Genomic DNA, 20,254 nt, shown 5'->3' on the forward strand with positions numbered 1-20,254 from the left:
ATTTCAAAAATAAAAATTCTTGCCACCTGGAATGTTTTCTGTAGATTTTGCACTTTGACATTAAAATATTTTAAAATAGATATAATGTTTCTGTATTGCTCAGTGTTCCTTATCAATCATCTTTTCTGCACTTACTTAAATAGAAGAGGTGTCTCTTTTTGTCACCTCAGTCCTTTTTTCCTTGCACTGTAACAACACAGCCTTATCATCAAATGAGAAATACAGTACCTGTCAGAGCTACCACATTAGACAAAGATATAAAACTGAAATAATGACCTTTTTAATTATAATGAAGTACTAAATCCAAGAATTTGTGGCTCAGTGGCTTCACACTGCTACGTTACAGGCAGAATGCACTGGACTTATCATCCTCATTTGTGACTCAGTCTCCACACTGAGAACAGGCTCCTTGGAGGGTTCCAGGAAGGCTGTTCCCAGTGTACCAGTTCCTACACATGTTAACTTGTGTATGACATACAGAGGCTGTTCTTTCTCTGGGTACCCCCTGGAAAAAAGCAGTGATGTAAGTATTGTCACCGTGCCTTGCTACATTGAAAGAGGAAGGAAAGAAGATTACTTCCATGCTCTAAGTCTGTGGTTTAAAGCCTCTTTGTATGGATATATTTGGAGCAGTGGGACTGAAATTTTAATACATACATTTTAAAGGGTATTTACTAAAACTGGTGGCTAAGTTCCATAATAATAGTTAATGGTGCTGAAAAAAAGAAATTTCCGAGTTGAGTGAAAAGGGAAGCCCTAAGAAAGGAGAAACAAAAGTTTAAATTATTATGACATATCCTTTTAACAAATACTAAGGTGGCATGCATGAATATAATAACCAATAAATTAAAGTCTTCATATTGATCCCTAAACAGAAATTGCAGAAATGTGATGAAACAAAAAGCATCAAACTAAAGTAACTGAAACTCACATCTCCCTTGCTAAACAAAGTTTTGTTCTGAAAGGAGGATTACATTTCTGTAATCCTAAAAGAGAGCTGTAGTCTCTTAATATGTCACAAAAATGGTATGGAAATAGAGTTTCAACTGTGGTTCTGATTTTTGCATTTTATGAAAATATCTGGTTATATTCAGTCACAAGATGTCCAGCCCATTCAGCTAACCTACAAAAATACTGTAGAAAGGAAGACATCTCAATTGCTGAGCCAAACTGCATCAGACTCTGATTCCCAGGCACCTGGTGGAGCTCCTGCAGGAACCTCCAGGTTACAATACCTGTACCAGCAGCAGCACTACCTTTCCATTCAGCTAGGGAGCAATATAAACTCTAGGCATTCCCTTTGCATAGAAGCTATTACAGACACACAGTACCTTAGCAAAACTCTGCATTCTCAGTAATGCCAGTTCTGAAGACTCTTTAGGTTAACAAAATACTCAAAACACCACGTGGAATATTCATTTAAAGAGCTTGACATACCAAACAAATTTTGGAGAAAAATGACTGGGAAAAGTAGGAACAGAACACAGCAAATGTAACCAAATGATATCAAGTAATACATTTATTTCATATAGTAAGTCAGCTTCTGACAGTGAGATGTATTAGAATATAGTCTCTGAAGGTAAAGGGTAGAAGGAAGGCCTGTTGCTCAAGATACTGAATATTTGAACAGTGCCTAGCACAATGAGGTCCTGGTCCTTAGCTGAGGCTCCTAGGTGCTCCAGCAAAACAAACACTTTAGGCTTTAGGAGATGGACTGCATAAGCAGTTTTGAAATGGCGTTCCACAACATGGGCTAAGTGACACCTAAGCAGCAGATTTCACCTTTTAAGCTCTGCAAGAGAGAAACTTGGTCCAGCAGATCTTCTCCAACTCTAGTTTTAGGATTCATCCACTATCTACCCACCCCTCTGTGCACAGTTAAAGCAATGTTCATTCATCCCACTGCAATATGGTGAGCCTCAAGGAGGAATGATCGATCCCATCTCAGTCACCACATATAAGAGGGCGGAAAAAAGAGCAGCTGGTCTCACCCTCTTCTACTCCAATAATTGACTCTGTGTCTGGCAAGTGCAGAGACTCAACACCAAGGCTGGGCTGAGAGTTCATGGAGATGAGATTCTTACTATGCACTGTTGATTCTTCCAGCAAACTGCTGCCCATCAGTGACTCTATTATGAAATAAAAAAGGGTAAAATTCTCATGATGCAATGACACTGCAATAAAAGATACAATCCCTGCCCCACTCCGAGTCATACTGACTTTTTCCCTCGACACCTACTTTATCCATTCCTACTCTTTGGGCATCCAGTGCTCCAATGGATGGAGAATACTAAGTTTATTGTTTTTAACCTTCCTATGGTGGGATCTTATGCAGGACCAGCTTTCTCTTTAAATAATTCACATCCTGTAAAAACCCAGAGTGCTTGCAACAAGAAAACATAACCAAGGGAAAAAATCCACCTAAAAAACCCCAACAGATTCATATTTATTTTGGAAACAATAAATATATCTGCTCCTTGACCACCATACAAAAATATTCCTTTGTCTTCTGTCCTAGAAAAGGAGAGGGTAAGCAGTCCTCATCTCCAAGAGGAACAGACTTTTATTTCTTACTGGCTTGTGGTCTCATATTATCAGGACAAACATCTTTTCTTTGACCATCCACTATTTTTTTTTTCCTGCACCTTTTTCCCCAGGGTGAGGGTGCTCCCTTCTTTACCTGGCTGTTCTCGCTCCCTGCTGCCAGCTGTTCCAATTCGGGAGTGGTGTTTCCTCATATGCACATTTCTGCTACCACTCTGGGAAAATGTCTTCCCACAAATTTGGCACTGATGGGGCTTCACTCCTTGGAGTCAAAGGGGGAAGAAATATCCCAAGAATTACCAAATTGGGAGAAGAGACCTCATCAACTAAGAAACTAGTAACAGTTTTGAAATGGCAGTTAACACCACTGGTGCTAATTTATCAGTAAAAACCAAATGAGAAGTATTCCCATCTCCTGGAGGGCCATAAGCTTCTAGAACAGAACAGGTTTATATATTAGTAATGGCAGTTGTTGGAAAACTCAAATCTTAAGAGTAACAAAGTCGTCAAGTCAGATTGATGAGAGGGAACAAGTTATTTGAAATCATTTACTTGTTGATATGGAAATACTAGATATCCCACACATAGAATAAAATGACCAGAGGCAAGGAAGCTGTCTCCTGCCATCACACAATGAATTGCAGCATCTGGTTTATGTTATGGAGCAGAGACTTGATGATGACTTGTCACTGTGAAAGGATTTCTATTTGACAGAGGAGTTCATAATTTTCAAAATACAAGCATGCTGTCCATACTTCTAGGCTTAATGGCATGGAAGCCAAGGAGACAGGACAGAAAAAGCATGGAGAACTCGATCCCAAATGTTATTACCTCAATAAAATCTCCCATTCCCAAATATTATTACCTCAATAAAATCTCTCATTCCCCAAACATACAGTTTTCATTGTGTGCTTATGATATTTAAGATAGGTCAAGCAAAACAGAAGGCAGAAGCTTTGAAACACTTGTGAAATACATTTCCACCTAAACTTTTGTCCAATCACAAATATGTAGCAGGAAAAAATAAAGGAAAACCCTACTGATGGCAGAAACCCACTTGCAAGAGATTTCAGATTCAAATGGCTGTGGTTAATATACAGAGATGCTACAGTCTCTCTTAAATAACCAAATGGCAGCTATGGAAAAGATAGTCAACTTCATGACATTTCAGAAACAATTTAAAAAATAATTTTTAAAATGTAATTTGAATTTAGAAGTATAAACAACCTAAAAGATTAAAGTGTACAGGCTACAGGCACACCAAAAGGGAAGTCAAAAAACACTATGACCAAAAGTTCTGTAGAAACCATGATTTTTCTTAAAGAACTCAAATCAAAGTCCTACAATAGAGGTATTTTTTCAGACATATCACAGAATGTCAGATGAAGACTCTTACCTGAGTGGACAACCAAATGTTTCCGAAGACTGGAGTATTCAGCAAAGGAGCGACCACATCCCTGTGCCTGACACAGAAAGGGTTTTTCCCCTACAAGGGAAAAGTAAGTTCTTAGATTTTAGGATCACAATCTGATTGCCCAAGTCCCTGAGAATAGCCTGGAAATCTCTACTCCATTCTCCCATTTGGCCTTATGTATATTGGAGTTCCATGGAAATGACACATCCTTGCTAAGCTTCCTAAGGCTTTTACAGCATTCTCTTCACCAGAGGAAACAGTGGCATTATTTTAAAATATTCCTAGACCATCATTCACCAAGAATGAAGCAAGAGACCACTCTTTCTAGATAATATTCCAAGTACATAAATAATAATAGAATAATATAAAACTCCTTGATCTATGATGTATCTTCAATGCAGTTCTCAACAACCACCTCTCTGTTCCACACACTCACAGGGTACTGCTCCCTTTCTGCCTCTCAGTGCCAAAAATCCCATTAACTGCATTTCCATTCATATCAGATTCTATACATTATTTCAGATCAGGCTGAACTTGCCAAAATCCTGTGAGAGATGTGTCAGTCATTTATATCTACATGTGGAGGAACTGTAATTCAAGGCACAAATTGTTCTCATGGGCTGAAACTTATATCACAGCTATTTTTGATTTATTTGAATTACAATAAATTAGGAGGTTACTACATTAAGGCAGTGCAATAAAATTAATCTGTTTTGATCACTCTTAATATTCTAGACATAACTTTTGCCTGCAACATCCCACTGAAGAACTCAATATACTAAACTATACATAGTTTAAACACTATGATTTCAAGCCTTTAACTGGGCCCCTGTACAAGAGTAATAGCAAGACCACAAGAGATTAACAAGCTATTTTAACATCTTATTATATGACATATATGTAGTTCTTTGAGTAAACTTCTTTTTAAAGGTGTTTCTACTGTGACTTTGCCTTCAGAAGTCTTCTCCCTACAGCTCATTTACTAGCCTCTTATCTACAATAGCATTTGACAGCTGTGAGCAAAAAGGATTAACACAGCATGTGTTAATTCCAACTGATGTTCCAAAGCTGAAATACACAGCAGTCTCAAACACTGATTGTACTTTCTGGCTTGGTATGAATCTTTGAAAGTTTGGGAAAACTACCATTGACCTAAATAACAATGCACATTTCTATCTCTAAGACACCCTAGGGTTATTTACACCTGCAATTTCATAACACCTTTGGTCTGATCAAATGCTTAATTCCACATTATCCATTTGCAGCTTAGAAAGTTACTATTCATTGCTCCAGAAGCTACTACTCTGTTGGTTGCAGAACACTCACTTATCAGGGAGGATTGTGCTGGGCCTATTAACTGAATCTGCACCTTGGCTGGGAGCTGTAAGTGCAAAAGAAAACTGCAAAAAATATAGCTGCTGTTACAACACACTTCCAATTTTATTATTGGTATGTACAGTTTTTTAACTAAATCCCAACATCTGCCCCCAAACCATGTGTTCTAGCTAGACTGCACATACTTTAAAATAGCAGCCTTTTCCCATGTGTGCTGACAAACCACACACCACATGGCTGTGTTTAAGTAAGGCAGGAAGGCACAAACAGCTGCTGGCCACCCACAGAACCTGTAATTTCATTTTACCTGGGAGGCCTTGTTCTCTCACACTTGTCAAGGTTATTTTGGAATGTTCCCCAACTGTAATACAATGCTTCCAAGGCCATCAGGGGATCTCTAACAATATTCTGAGGAGCTTCAACAGGGCCATTTGTTTGAGTGGTGTGATAACCCTGAGGCTTAAAAAACTAAATGAACACAATCACCAAAATATTCACTATGAACTTTGCTGGTCATTAATTAAGTTGCTGGTCACTATTAAATTGCTGGTCACTTCAGCAGTAACTTTTGTGCCTCTCTAACTTTCTAGTACAAAAACACCTAAAGCATTTTGGCTGTTATGCCAGCTTCTAAAAATACTGACAGGCAGGATCATATTCTCCAGAGAAGCCATCATAAACCAACCATGTATAAAATACAGCACTTTGAAATAAAGATTCTTGTTTTATTTACTATAAAAATCTGAGCATGAGTTGAGAGTATACAGGCTCCAGCATACAGTAACATCCCAAATTAGCATTGGCACAAACAGAGCAGTTTGCACACCACAATGCTGTCTTCCAATTAATGTTTTTTTCTACTTTTCTTTGCTATTATATTTTTGTAACTCATTCCACTGCATTCCTCATTTCCCTGTATGTCCCAAATGTAGTCATTCTACAAGCGGCAGAGGTAATACAAACTAGTCAGTCAGGCAGATGTCAGTACTGCTCCTACTATCTAAGCAATTGACCCTTTCAGGAATTTCAAATAACCTCTTTACAAAACACAATTTCAGAAGTCACTAACTATTCCCTTGGTAACAGTTTAGTTTCACACACCCCTCCCTCATACACTGGAAGGATATCTTCAGAGTATGCATCTGAAGAGAATATACCATCACCACACACTATTTGAAAGGCAAAGCCTGTGTGAAACTATACAGGACAGTAAAAGAGATTAGCACTTGATTTATCTGACCTATAGATCAATGAGAATTGACAGAAAAGGGACATTGATGGAGAGCAGAGGTAAACAACATAACACTTTCAATAGCTTGAGGACAGAGGAGGAAGTGGTTTATTCCTCAGGAAAGACCCCACCTCAGCAGACCACAAATAGGTGAGGTCTAAAACACACCAGTGTGAATTCGTAGGTGGTTCTTCAGATTTCCAGCTGTTGTGAACTGTTTACCACAGCCCAGTTCTGTGCACACAAAGGGTTTTTCACCATTGTGAGTTCTCATGTGCACCTTCAGCCTTTGCAAGACGTAGAAACTTTTTCCACAACCTTCTGCTGGGCAGGTGAAGGAGCGGTCGTTCCTGGAAAGCAACAAAAAGCTGTTTCACTACCAGCTACTGCAACACATTTTTTTCATGAACACTTGACTTCTTTCTTTTATTAAATATGAGTACCTGTTTAAATACAAAAATTTCTAAACCAAACGTAACAAGGACCTGCAAAATTATCTAAATCTAATCCAAGTTTTTCAGCATAATTGACTTAAAGCACTCAAAAGACCTAATATTTATAAAAATAATGCCAGGTTTTCACAGCTTGTCAATGTCAAAACATAACATCTCAAATACAGAGTGCATTTTTTCAAGGTCATAACAACAAACAGCTTCATTCTGCTCACCTGTGTGTTTTCAGATGATACTTGAAGTGAGCTGGCCATACAAATGTCCGATCACAGCCCTCAACTGTGCACTTCAGCTTCCTTTCCACACGAGATAAATGAGGAATGGGGCTTGAATCTTTTGGCTGCCCATCTCCTGTGCAAAGATGAACATTTTCACCTGGAAATAATAAAAAAAAAATGCGCCCACTGAAATCTAAAAAATATACAGATTACTATAATGTGTCAAATTTAATAGAAAAAAACAGCATCATATATGATACAGGATTTTAAGTGTCTAGTTACTATCTGTTTAGCATGTCCTACATGCTGCTGCCTAGCCTGTAACAGAGATTTGCAGAGACACAGACTTGCAGACCTTCCCAGGCCCATAAACTGTTCCAAACAAGCTATCTGGATCTGGTAGATCAGCTGCTACCTGATAAGGCTTATCATAAAAAGAATAGAAAGCCAATGCACCAGAAATTGTAAAAATGGTCTGTATATCAATACCAAACAACCAATTTTAACTACCAAGCAACTATCATCAATTAGCTAAGTTGTTTTTAAAAACACCTTAGCTAAAGTAAGAGTTACTGCATTTGCTTGCAATTATTTATTAAAATAATTAAGTCAGAAAACATGTGATTAAATCTAATTATGTATTCTGCAGAAAACTGATCTCCAAACTCAGTGGAGCTAAAAAAGAAAGCATAATTTACAGTAGGAATTTAAAATAGGCTCTTAAAAGTGAAAATGAAAGTTGAAAAAGAAGCAGCTGCAGTCAGAAAGAAGATATTCTTTACATGTACCAGAGAACTAGTAGGCTACAATAAACAGATGGTTCCACTAGAGTTGATTCCCTAAGAAAAAATGCAAAGCCTTTTTTATACTGAAGACAAAAAGCATAATTGCCCTGTATAATGCTGTCACTGATGATCTGAAGATATCGTAACTGATTCAAGGCAAGAGAGAATTAAAGAGAGAAAGAAACAATGTGGGACTAGGGGCCTTGTATGGAACATTCAACTTTTGAGACAGAACCTGTGGCTCTCCTACCATTATTGCTTGCTTTGGCATTCTTTGCGAGCTGTGCTCGAGTGGCAGCAATTAAACTGTCATGGGCCAATTCCTGCACTCGTAGGAACCATGGGGTACTGCTGTCTGTGCTATCATGAGAGAGAAAGTCATTGCCAGAATCTTCTGCTTCATCTTGAACAAACACCAAGTGCTCTGCGGGAGACCCCAGCCCTAGAAAAGAAGACAAATTGGTGAAACAATAATGGAACAGAGGGAAATTTCTTTTGCTTCTCAGAGATTAGTGTTCATAGCACGGATGAGATAGCTGCCCTGAAAAAGTCTCCACCGACCTCTACATTGTAGAAAGATGTTGATGACTAAATGTTCCTAAAAAATCCAATAATGCCCAGCAAATCTCATGATCTTTCCTCTTCATAAGCAGCAAGGACAGAGTTGTACTTGTATCTCCTGCATTCTGCTGAGACACATCCAGCCAGATGACAAACAGAAGGACAATTACCTGCTCTTGTTAAGTTGAGAAGAATGAATGAAGTGCTGTCGCTGGGCTGGAGGTCTTGCAATAAACTAGAAGTTTCTGGAGTTGACAGAAGTTCAGATGGTTTCTGCACATTCTGTGCCCTTGTTTCCTCTCCATCAGGGCCTACATTTACCTGGAGACTTCTCAAGACAGCAGATGAAGAAACATCTTTGGAAGAATTAGTGTGACTTGGAGAAGTGAGATCTCTTTCATCATCTAATGAGGAAAGTGAAACCAGAGTAAATAAAAGTATAAATACACTATGACTAAAAGACACTTACGAAATTATTTTTCTAGGAAAAGACCCCAAAACTTCAGAGAGAAGGGAGGAGGAAGTCTCTAACTAGTCAGACTTCACTATTAAATGAGACAATTCAGTCACTCTGCTGAACTTGTTCCTCTATCCCTGGAATGTCTTATCAGCAAGAGACAGTGGGGCCAGAGTGGTGAAGTAAAGGCAGCTGTATGAAGGACAGGATCACAAAGATCTGCCACATAGATTTTACCTGGCAACATGAGTCTGTTGCATTCTGAGGTCTCAGTAACAGGAAGCAGGGAGAGACAAGTGATGTCTTTTGGTTCTGATTCCACCAGTCCTTGTCCCAGTGGAATAGAAGTATTTTGAACAAACTGAACCAGCAGCTGAAAAAACATACTGAAGATTAGGTCAAGAGTAGCACAAATCATTTAAAACGGTACTAAATCCAGTCAATCAAGTAGTCCCTACTGTCTTGTAGGAGACATTGAATTTAATACCATGAATACACACAGATATAAATGAAAACTTTTCAATTTATATTAATACAAGGAAATAATTGTCTGCTATCTCTGAAATACCTATAAAATTCTAATTTATTTAACATATAATAAACACCTCTGGATTGCAGAGTAAATCTAGTTAGGATGTATATTTTTTAATTAATATTTTGCTACTTGATATTTTAGTATGGTCCAACATTTCAAGTAAATGTTTTCCATGCTCAGCCTTTGGTACAGGTATTTTTTTAAGTCATTGTCTTTAAATACTTAACTTAAATTTGGCCTTCTCTAAACTAAAAAAAGGCAATCAGAAGAGTAGTTACAAAGATATCTATCATATGACTATTCAAAATAAGCAGATAATCAGAGAAACAAGGCTGGGATGACAAGGGAGAGAACACAGCCAGCCTTACCCACCCAAATCAGCTACTCCTAAAACCATCAAAGCTGGACAACCAACCCACCCACTAAGGGGATTAACAGAAGAAACCCTCTCCAAAATACTACACAAAACAAGGGGGACTATTGCATAAACAGGTAAAGGACTCAAACTGAGATGCATTCCCTGGAGAGGAATTTGGGACTGGTCAAAAGATTTGAGGGGATTTGTACAGGACTTACTAGGTGCTGTTTAAGGGAAAGGATGAAGGTGGATCAGGGCAGAACAAACACAAGAAAATGGAGAGGGAAGGATAAAAGGGGCCCATTGCACAGAAGCAGGAAGTTGGTCAATTCAGTTGTCTGGCACAGCGTAACTCTCACACTCCATCCTGTCTTCTTATTAAACTCCAGTCTTACCCACTTCCTGTGTGGTCCTGCTCTCTACAGTGGCTCTCCAGTGACACACACTCGTGTCTAGTGTGTGTCATATGCTAATGAACTCCAAGCCAGCCCAGCTAGCAAGTGAAATGAGAAATGTGCAGATAGACCCCAAAGAAATCCATCAAAGTTTTCCTTAGGCAGCAACCCTTGAACACAGAATCAGCTACTTTGTGCTGCCCATGTTTATGAGGGTAAAGCTACAAGCACTCAGCCTGTGTTCATATGTTTGGCACCAATCACATCTGTACAGTGTGTGCACACACATATTTTCCAACAGGTGCTAAACCCCACTAGTGGCTGGATCTAATATCAGAATTAGAGAGCTGCCCTCATGTTTCTTGATGAGCCCAGGAGATAAGAGGTTATTCAGTCCAGCAGATTTAGCCATCCCTAACATCAGTCATCTCTGGCAAAAATTACTTCCAGCTAACTGCTCAAAATTTTGAGTTATAAAAAAGGAACCTGACACTTGAACAGGAAGTCAGAGAAATTACTTTTTTCATTCAGGAAAAGTCTTCCCATATTTTTAACCTAGTTCAGAGCAGCAAAGCCTGTGCCTTGTTTACTCATTCTGTTCCTTTTACAGCATCTCAAGTTTTTGTCAGAGTAGCAGAGAGAATGCTGGACTCCTCTTTACCTCCAAGGCAGACACAGAAATGAGACTTCTTTTTTCTATTACCAATGTCACAGCACTCTATATTAAAATACTGTGATTTAACAAAGCAAGTGCTGCTGTGAGTTAGGACATAACACAGTTCAACTTTTGCAATCGACTGAACAAATTCTGTTAACTGCACAAGCTTTTATGAACACAGTCTCAAATCTCTCCCCTGTGGGGATTTAAACTTCAGAAATACAGAAAGGGGCCAGTTGTAACACACTCAGACACATACTCCACATTTCAGAGAAAATGCTGCTCAAAACCCACACATAGGATCTATTTGTTTGCCTTTAAATTCTATCAAACAAGTTAACTTCTATACTCACATTCATTCTCATGGGTTTTTTTAAACACTGAATGAAGAAATATGGAAAATAACAATAGACTAAAAAATTAAACCTCAAGTTCCTTATCTCTAGGAAATGCCTTGACAAAGATCCTGCATTCTGCTGATTCTGCTGCTGTCTAGCAAACAACTGTAGGTAGCAAACTTCCTTTATTTTTGGCATTTAGAAGGAAATGGTACAAGATATTTGTTCAAATCTACTACCCTCATTGTGACACATTTTAGCATGCAGTCACACAGAGCCCAGATGGAGTTGTCTGTGCAGTAAGATAGTTCACTAGTATCAAAAGAAAAAGACTAAAAAATCCTGATATGCCCATTGTATATTTGTGATTAAAACCCAACAGTCACATATAATTTGATTCTTATTTTGTATGCTGTGATTGTCTTAGTACTTCCTTTTCAGAACTGTTGGCATCTAATTCTAAATTATTCCTGTGGCAGACACCAGCATTTTTGAGCCTCTCTTACATCAAGAGAAAGTCTGTCAAATCAAAGAAACTGCAAAGAAAACTTGTATTTTGTGCCCTGATTTCTCTATGCTCATTTCCTCTCACAAAAACACTGGAGAGACTGATGCTTTCTCAGACACTTTTATCTCAAAGAGCTGCTGCTGTAGGAACCCTGAAGCTTTCACAGCCCTGACTGGTCTCCTCTGGGACCCCCACCCAAGCTCTCTCTCCCTGTGGGCTCCTCTTAAGCTCAGCCTGGACCAGTCATTCCCTTCCTGAGTTATGCTGTAGGTTTAGCTGTCTAAGCCCTGTCTACTGGATGAACCTCAGATTTTTACTGCATCAGTGTCTCCAGCCCCATCTTCTGCTGCTCCTACCAGGACTCTGGATAGACTCTGGTCATCACTTTGCCTCATCCAGGGCTGAGGGCTGTGGATTTCAGCACCTGTCTGTGTCTTCCATGCTCAGGTGCTGCAGTATTGTGCCCCAGTCTGTGAGGGCACTGCCTGGGCTGGGATCACCCTTGACTCCCTGCTCACCCTCCCTTAGGAGCAGCCTGTCATCACTGACAATTATGAAGCTACAAATTAAGTCCTGGAGTCATTCAGATGGCAATGTGCCATTTGAACTGGGCCACAGGCCAGATGGCAGTTGGAAAGGTTAGAATTGTTTCATCTTAGATACAAGATTATCCAGAGAACCTAGTTAGAAGATGGAACTATTTTTATGTTGTCAAAAAAAATACATAGGTAATAAGAGACAGTCCCTCAGCCAGGGCCACGCATTCTAATTTGGAATTAAAAAAAAATAGGAGAAAGAGAAGTAAAAAGAGAGTTAGGAATAATGAGCAAGGCAACCAGAAGAAAGATGTAGGGACTAAAAACGGTGAGCACTAAGATAGATGCAAATTATTGGATTGTCTTTCATGTTGATGAGCTCTACTGCTTCTCTACACCACCATGAAACACTCATTTTATAGACTTGCCTATTTTTATACAAAAAGACCTAAATGAAACTTGCCTACAAGAAGAAAGCTTTGCTTAAAACCTTCCACTTCAACATAGCAACATTAAGCCACTAGGGAAAAGCAAAAGGCAGCTACTGCAAACAGATGCTCAGAAGAAAAAAAATCCTTTTAATTTGCTTTGTAAAGTAATGACAAACTAGTACAGACAATTATGAGAGGGCAAAAAAAGCAGAAGGAAACAGACATGAATCATGCTCATTATTAAAATGTGGCATAAAAATAACCCAAACCCTTCATATAAACTAAACCAAACTAATCATCAACTCAAATAATTCAGACAAAATAAAAAGTGTTCATGTTAGTTTTATCTTGAGGGATTTTTCCTAAACCTTGTTGCTCAAAATTATTGAATACCTTTGTGGATAACTACAGCAACTGGAATACAGGAAAGAACTCATTACAAACATTGTGTCATGCTTTCTTATGCTTCTCACAATATGGTTTTGCAGCTGAAAGTAAATAAGAAATTATAAGGGTATCTGGTAATTGGCTATTCAGCACAGAAATCTAGGAACAGGACAAGTGATAAATTAAACACACAGATACACAAACACTAACAAACTCTAGCAAACTGCAGATAAGCAATAATAAAAATACCCAGAACTCCTGGGACACTGATGGATGGGCCAGTACAGGAATAACTTGAGCATGACCTTGAAAAAAATATTCAACCAGAAACTTTGTAAGGAATAGGAACAATGTTATCCTGGGTTACCAGAACCCATCTCATCGGCAAGGGCAAACTTCTTATGGGATATGGGGGAAATTCTGGGACTGGATAAAACATATTAAGATATCTTGAGTGGAGACTGTGGGACTGTGAAAAACTTATGGATGTTTAGGAGAAGGACCAAAGGCAAGGAAAGGGAGTGTTCAAGGTAGATAGGGGAGAAACAACTATTGGGAACAAAAAGGAGATTGGGGATAACAGTGATTGACCACAGTAGCAGGCTGCAGGTTGATGCTCTCTGCATCACCACTGGGTCTATCTCACCCTCTCTAATGTTTTCTGCTCCCAAATGGTTTCTGAGTACATTCATTTGATTAAATTCACTTTGGCAGAGCCTGTGAAATAGACAAAACCACAATCTGGAAACCCAAGATCCTGGCCAGAAGCTGAACTAGAAAGCCCAAGGCCAGGAGATGGATACTGGAAAGACTCCAGGTTTGGCAAAGAGTGGACAGATGCATGACCACCAGTATGTATGTCAGCCAAGAGAGGACATGTGAGATAAGCTAGCAAATTTCAAGCCTTTTTATCCAATAGGTAGGGACAGGATTAAGCTGTTTGTGGCCTTTCTTTTCCATTTGTGTTTGAGTGTGCTGGTAAAAGCCATGATGTCTGTACTGTCTATGTGTGCACAGGCATATTTGTGCAGTTCAGGCCCAGGTGCACTTCTGTGTGCACCTGGGAACAGTCCAGTGGTCTCATGTCTGAAAGACCAGGAATGCAGGAACCTCCTAGATGATCCAGTTTGACAGATCCCATAACCAAATAACATCTGGCATCACAAACAGGCCCCAGATGGGCTGTAAATATTCCTGAGATGGTGACTGTAGAATCCCTACATAGGGAGGAGACTGATCCACTATGACCAAAGTGCTAGAATTTGTAAGCAAAGCAGAGAGGTCATCTTGGAACACCAGAATAGGAATAGTTAGGGAACTTAAATGTACAGAAAATTAACAGAATACCAAAGGATTCAGTAAGAGGTGTCAGGTGGCTTTACTCTATAGCTAAGACATCCCTTGGAATTTGAAATGTATTTTAATATTGTAAAAGGACATCCTTGACTTAAGAAATTCAAATTTTATGGGACAGACATGAATCATACAGGGAGAATCTATAATCCTTGGAGGGCAAAGTTCAGCTGCATCTTGATACAAAGAATTTTATTTTTGCTCTGCCATATTACCTTCTTGAATATACCCTCCTTTAACTACTTCTGCTGAAATGCCACATAGCTGAAAATTCTGTAAATAATGCAGCCAGTGAATATATTAAAAAATGTAAAACGCTTCCTGGCTGTTGTCACTGAGGAAATACTTGTTATCCCTGCTGGTCAACAAGAAATGTTTGGACAGGATGATCCCTGGGTCTCCCACTGAAAGCAATGCAGAATGCTTGTGTTACCAAGAGACTTGGAGAATGTCCCTGACCTGAGAAGGAAAAAAAACCCACAACAAACAATAACCAAAAAACTGTTTAAAGAACTAAGAACCTCTACTAGAAATCCTTAACAAACAAACAAACCCAACAAACCAAACCAAGCAAACAACCCAACAAAACAACCAAACCAGAAACAAGTGATGATATGGCCACCTGGGATGGATCATCTTAAGTTTGTGTCCCATAAGAGATGATTCAAAAGCCAAGATGTGTCAGGCACCTGCTTTGGCTGAAGTAGGGGTTGCTGGGAGGGACAGGGTAAGAAGGTTCTCCACAATCTCAGATCTATTCTCCCACTAGACCACTGGAGAGCTAGACTAGATTCCCAGAGGAGCAGAGACCATGTCTTTATTCAAAACCACTCCTGTTCTAAATTAAACCAGTGAACCACAACAAAATAAGAGGTCAAAAGAAAATTTAGTGGAAGGGGAGGAGAAAGGAGGGGCTGGAGCTGAAGGGTGTGCAGGGCAGAAGGCTTGTTACTTAGAAACTGAGATATCCTCCTCCCATACAGCCTCTGGGGAACTAATTAAATCACAAGTGTGTCTCTTTGTGAGGCACTGAGGAGGAGAGGCTAAAATACCTCTCTTCATCCCCTTTTCAATAACTAATTCAATTTACAGGACAGAGCTGTAATTCATTTGATTGTGCTAAGAGTTACCCTAAGAGCAGAAAGCACCCTGCACTGGACCAGTATGGTGGAGGTGACTGGAAATACTTGTGTAATAAATCACCTTGAAGGCTTAAAGCAGGCAAAATGCAAATCTTGGCAGTTCCCTGAGGAATGATAGTTACACACCTTTGGGGGCAGGGAGTCCAGAAGAAAAAGTAGATCCATCTGTCCATACAACTGTCTCCAAGCAACTTTGTAACTCTCTACGAAAGAAGGATTCACCTCTACTCAAGCATTAAATATTTAATGGTATGTTGGTGGATTCTTTAGGGATAAAACCAGTAGCAAATAGAGACATAGTGCTTTGATTGTTATCATCTAGATGTTACAGAAATACAGCTAGCTTTTAATTAATACATTTCTCAGTGGTAGGTATATGAAAAAAAAAACATGTGGCTACAAGAATTGTGGTACCATGGCTCACGAGAGGATATAAAATCATTATATACTTTCAGAGACATCTGAACTGCTATTTGGGAAAAGCGTAAAAAGGATATCTACCAGTTTCACATCAAATCAATAAAAATAGTACTAACCACTCAAGTTTCATAATCAGAACTAGAAAAAGAGGGTGGAAATACACACATGGAAACGAATCAAAACTTTTAGTATAAAATAGCCTCAATCAAGATTGTGGAACACGGTTTAGAAGACAGCATCTACAGAAAAGATGCCCCCTGCAACAACCACTGTAAATTTTTTTAGGTACCAGGCCATGGAGAATAAACAGCCAACTCTTAATATGGGGTTGCTGGGAAGGAAATGCAACTCTGTCATGAGGAAATAGGGCTATTATATAAACAAGCCTAATTAACAAATACCTTACTCAGGGTGAGAAGAGGCAAGGCCCTTCTTGGGCCCAGTTACAGCTCCTATTTGAGGAAGGAGCAATGAGCATTCCAACTGCCCTGGTCCTTGGCTGTCAGAAATAACCTAAGGGAACCCACCCATTCACAGGCAAAAGTAACAAAGTCCTCCCACCTTATCATTCAGAACTCAGAAAAAAAAATTGATAGAATGTAGGAGATATCAATGACAAGGCATGAGAAAGGAATTCTTTGCAGATCATGCTGAGACTACTCTGAGCTGCTACGAATTTGCAGCTTCTTTTCCTGAACAGTGTGATTGAAAGGGTTTTGTCTGCTCTGTTAAGAAACAAATGCCTTAAGACATCACATGGGCTGTGATGAATTACCAGCATGTAATCGTCATTCTTTTTAGAGTACTAGTTTAAGATACCTGCTGCATTGCTTACAGGGATAGAAACAAGACTCAACAAAAACCATGCAATTAAGTCTTGAAAACTTCCCCAAAAGGTATTTCATAGCTGTACTATGTCCTCTGCTCTAGGACTTTAGCCATCTGCAGAGGTAAAGCTGAGAACCAGGAAAAGCAAGGACACCAAGTCATGCAACCCCTGCGTCTTTTAAGTGGAGAAATGCACAGAGAGCTAGTTAATAGCCATTCAACCTGAAAAATAAGGCAAGAAATGGGAGAGGCAGCACCTGGTGGTGGTGGTGTTGAAAGTAACAAATTGCAGACACTTGCATCTAGCACATTACAGGTAAGAGTAACAAAACCCAGAACTCCTCAGAAACTGGTAGAGTGACATCTCGTAAACCTTCAACCAGAAATTTTGACTGGTAAGAAAACAAAGCTATTATGGCTTATCAGAATGGGTCTCACAGGACAGACCAAACTTACTATCCAATATAACAAGGACAGCAGGATGTGTTAAGCTTATTATGCTATGTTTAGGGGGAGAAGTAAAGGAGGAATCAAGGTGGATAAACGAAGAACCGGGAGCAGGAGGGAGAGAAGAGCCTCCAATCATGTTTGCTGGCTGCTAGTCAGTACACTGCTGTGCCTGATCACTGCAGTCCCTCCTATCTAATTGCCAAAGACATTCCTAAATATTCTATCCACAAGTGAGCTTCTAGTTGACTAATGCAAGTAGGAGGTTACCAAAGTCTGGGAAAAGCCTCAAAACATATTCCAGCCAGAAACAGATTAAAAGCCCTGGGTCTGGGCAGAAAGAAGGACTGGCAGAGACATGTGGATGTGAGTATGCACGAGAGCCAAGTGATGAGGGTACAGCTATAGCAAACATTCATTGTTCATGCTTTACCTGTGCATGTGATAACATGTATGTTCATGCTTCCCCTGTGTCTGTGGCCAGCTGTGCATGCACAAATGTCCCTGCAATTCATGTCCAGAACCTGGAACAGTCCAGCAGCCTCACAACAAGCAACTGAGATCCCCTGTGTGATGCTGCCTACCACTTCTGCCAACTGCTTAATGGAAACAGGAGTACTTTGAAAAACAGGATTGGCTGATGCTGATAGAATAATTTAGATTGTTCCAAACCAAGTAAAGTCAGTTTGGTTTGCAGGAAAGAAATAGTCAATTCGTTAAATTTATTTTATTCTCGTAACAAAAGAGTGCTGTAATAGTGGGGGGAAAAAGTAACCTGAGAACAGGCAAGAATATCAACTGATACTTGAAAGGAGGTGAAAAAAAACTTGCAATATTTTCTAATATTTTGCCATTCAAATCAAAGCATGGAAGCATTAGAAGATGTCACTGAGAATACTGAGAAAATTAGTATGTAAGCAGCAATCTGAGCAAACTCACTGAACTCTAAGTGTTGCCCATAAACGTTCCTGGGAACCAAACTCAGTTCATAATTGCTCACCTCAGGTTTGGATTCTAACTCATCCGATAACATTGATTCAAGTGTCCAACTCCTGCAGCTGTTCTCAGCAAGGCACAGATTTTTTTATTTCTTTTATTTGTTTGTTTTTGTTTTTTTGGTTTTTTTTTTTAGTTCAGAGAGAACAACACTCCCTGATTATTTTCATATTTTCCTAAGTGCAAACCAGTGTGGTGGTCCTTCTGCAAGAAGCTCTGTTGCGGAAATAATTAATTTAACCTAAAACAACAAAAAAGGAAACACAAAGAAAGAGGAACTGAAAAACAAGAGCAAAGCAAAAAAGAAGTGAACACGTGTTGATGCAACTGTAAAATATACTTTGAGGTATCAGTAAAACTCATTTACTGAGGTGCCTGGATTTCTGTTTTCACTGAATCAACAAAATAGCCTTTAAAAATTAATTTCACGGTGTTAGGATGATATTTACCACATTTTCTTTGCAATCACTAATTTTTAATGGAAAATTGCCTTGTTTGTTCTGCAAACTTATGGGATCAACTGCAAATCACATAAAGCATGCAAAATATGAGGAAGCTGAATTCCCAGCCCTCAACAGTGGAATTATCCAAATTATTGATAAAAGGGAGCCACATACAAACAACCTGTCAGCAGGAAACATCAGTTCTTCCTGTCAGGCAGGATATTTCACAGAATCAGAATTTTAATTTCTTCATGAGCCCAGCTAAATAGAACTTATTTCACAAATACCCATATGATGTTCGCGCTAAAAGGGGAACACGGGGACAAGCTCTTCTTGCCTGCTGCGAAAACACTCAGACACCGCTGACGGGAGAAAAACTTGAACTACATACAATTCTTTCCAACATAGCTACCAATCTACTAACTACGTTAAAAAAAAAAAAATAACGAGAATACTGCATCAGGCAAAAAAGAGAACATAAAGCCTTCCTCTCACAGTCCCGGCAGCAGCACTGCAGCACACGGAGCTCGGCTGGCCGTGAAGAGACAACACACCGCACACAGCGAGCGCAGAGTCACTCAGCGCAGCGCGGGCAGCGAGCCAGGGCCCGGCGGCACTCCCGCGTCCCCGCTCCGTCCCTGTCAGCCCGGAGCCGGCAGGGAGGGCCCCAGAGAGGACAAGAGCCGTGCTGCCCACACTCCAGCCGGGAGGAGCCCTGCGGAGGCCCGGCGAGGAACGGGGGCAGGGCGGAGCGCCGAGGCCCGGCGGGGCAGGTGCCACCCGCCTCAGGGCGCGGCTCCGGCCGCCGCCGTGCGGGGACGGGAAGGACGGGAAAGCCGAGGCGTCCCCCCGCGCTCCGCCGGGCTCTCACAGGACAGCAGAGTCCCGCAGGAGCGGCCGGGCCAGCCCCGACCACCACCACCCGCCTTACCGGCATCTCCGCCGCCCGGACGTGACGGGCCGCGGCCGGAAACACCGCGCGGGCTCGGGGCGAGCGCGGGGCGGGGCCGCGCCGCCGCCGTCCGCTCCCGCCGCCGCTCGGGGCTCCCCCGCATCGGTATTCACAGCCTTTAGCTGCGGGCTCGCTCCTCCTCAGACTGAAATGAATAAAGTGTAAGAGATTCACATTTCCTTACGCAGTCGGTCATTTGTTAAAAAAAAGCTGTACTGTTTCGAATGTTATGCCAGTTGTAACCTGTTAAGAAAGTTAGGCTGTTTGTACCAAAGTTTGTACCCTCAAAAATGTTATTCCGAGTTGTATACCCCCTCTAAAAACCCGGGTTCCCTCCCCTTCCATCGGGCTAGGCTGTCCCCATTCCCCACCGGCTCCTCGAACTGCTGGCCCCGCCTAATAGGAAAATCCAAGGATTTCCATGGTGCACCGCTCCAAACCGAAGTGCAGTTGCCGGCAAGCGGACCCAAAAGCCGGGACCCGGCACAAAATCCAGATAAAAAGGGAAACACTACAACACCGAGAAGACC

At 40.5% G+C, this 20,254-nt stretch overlaps 1 protein-coding gene across 2 annotated transcripts; it reads right to left on the bottom strand.

The window, feature by feature from the left end:
- Positions 1-1,501: 1,501 nt before the first annotated feature.
- Positions 1,502-19,767, bottom strand: ZNF410 (zinc finger protein 410). 2 transcript variants are annotated; one of them, XM_066322082.1, is made up of 10 exons: positions 19,704-19,767; positions 18,334-18,570; positions 9,235-9,370; positions 8,711-8,944; positions 8,230-8,421; positions 7,192-7,351; positions 6,693-6,874; positions 3,941-4,030; positions 2,681-2,806; positions 1,502-2,129 (listed from the first exon to the last, which is right to left on the bottom strand). In XM_066322082.1, exons 2-10 carry the CDS (start codon positions 18,364-18,366, stop codon positions 1,945-1,947), a joined length of 1,338 nt encoding a protein of 445 aa, XP_066178179.1. In that variant the 5' UTR covers positions 18,367-18,570; positions 19,704-19,767; the 3' UTR covers positions 1,502-1,944. The 2 variants fall into 2 exon arrangements, with proteins under 2 accessions (XP_066178179.1, XP_066178180.1); XM_066322083.1 differs by lacking the exon at positions 18,334-18,570 and having other exon boundaries at positions 19,704-19,746.
- Positions 19,768-20,254: the final 487 nt, after the last annotated feature.

The sequence above is a fragment of the Sylvia atricapilla genome, chromosome 6 (genome assembly GCF_009819655.1).
Source record: "Sylvia atricapilla isolate bSylAtr1 chromosome 6, bSylAtr1.pri, whole genome shotgun sequence".
NCBI classification, from domain to species: domain Eukaryota; kingdom Metazoa; phylum Chordata; class Aves; order Passeriformes; family Sylviidae; genus Sylvia; species Sylvia atricapilla.

Bases quoted from the DNA above. Each gene is read 5' to 3' on its own strand.
- ZNF410 (XM_066322082.1), bottom strand. From the start codon at position 18,366: ATGTTATCGGATGAGTTAGAATCCAAACCTGAG. The intron at 8,945-9,234 runs GTAAAATCTATG...TTTCCTCATTAG, and splicing joins CAACAGACTCATGTTGCCAG to ATGATGAAAGAGATCTCACT. The intron at 2,130-2,680 runs GTAAAGAAGGGA...ATTTCATAATAG, and splicing joins CAGGGAGCGAGAACAGCCAG to AGTCACTGATGGGCAGCAGT.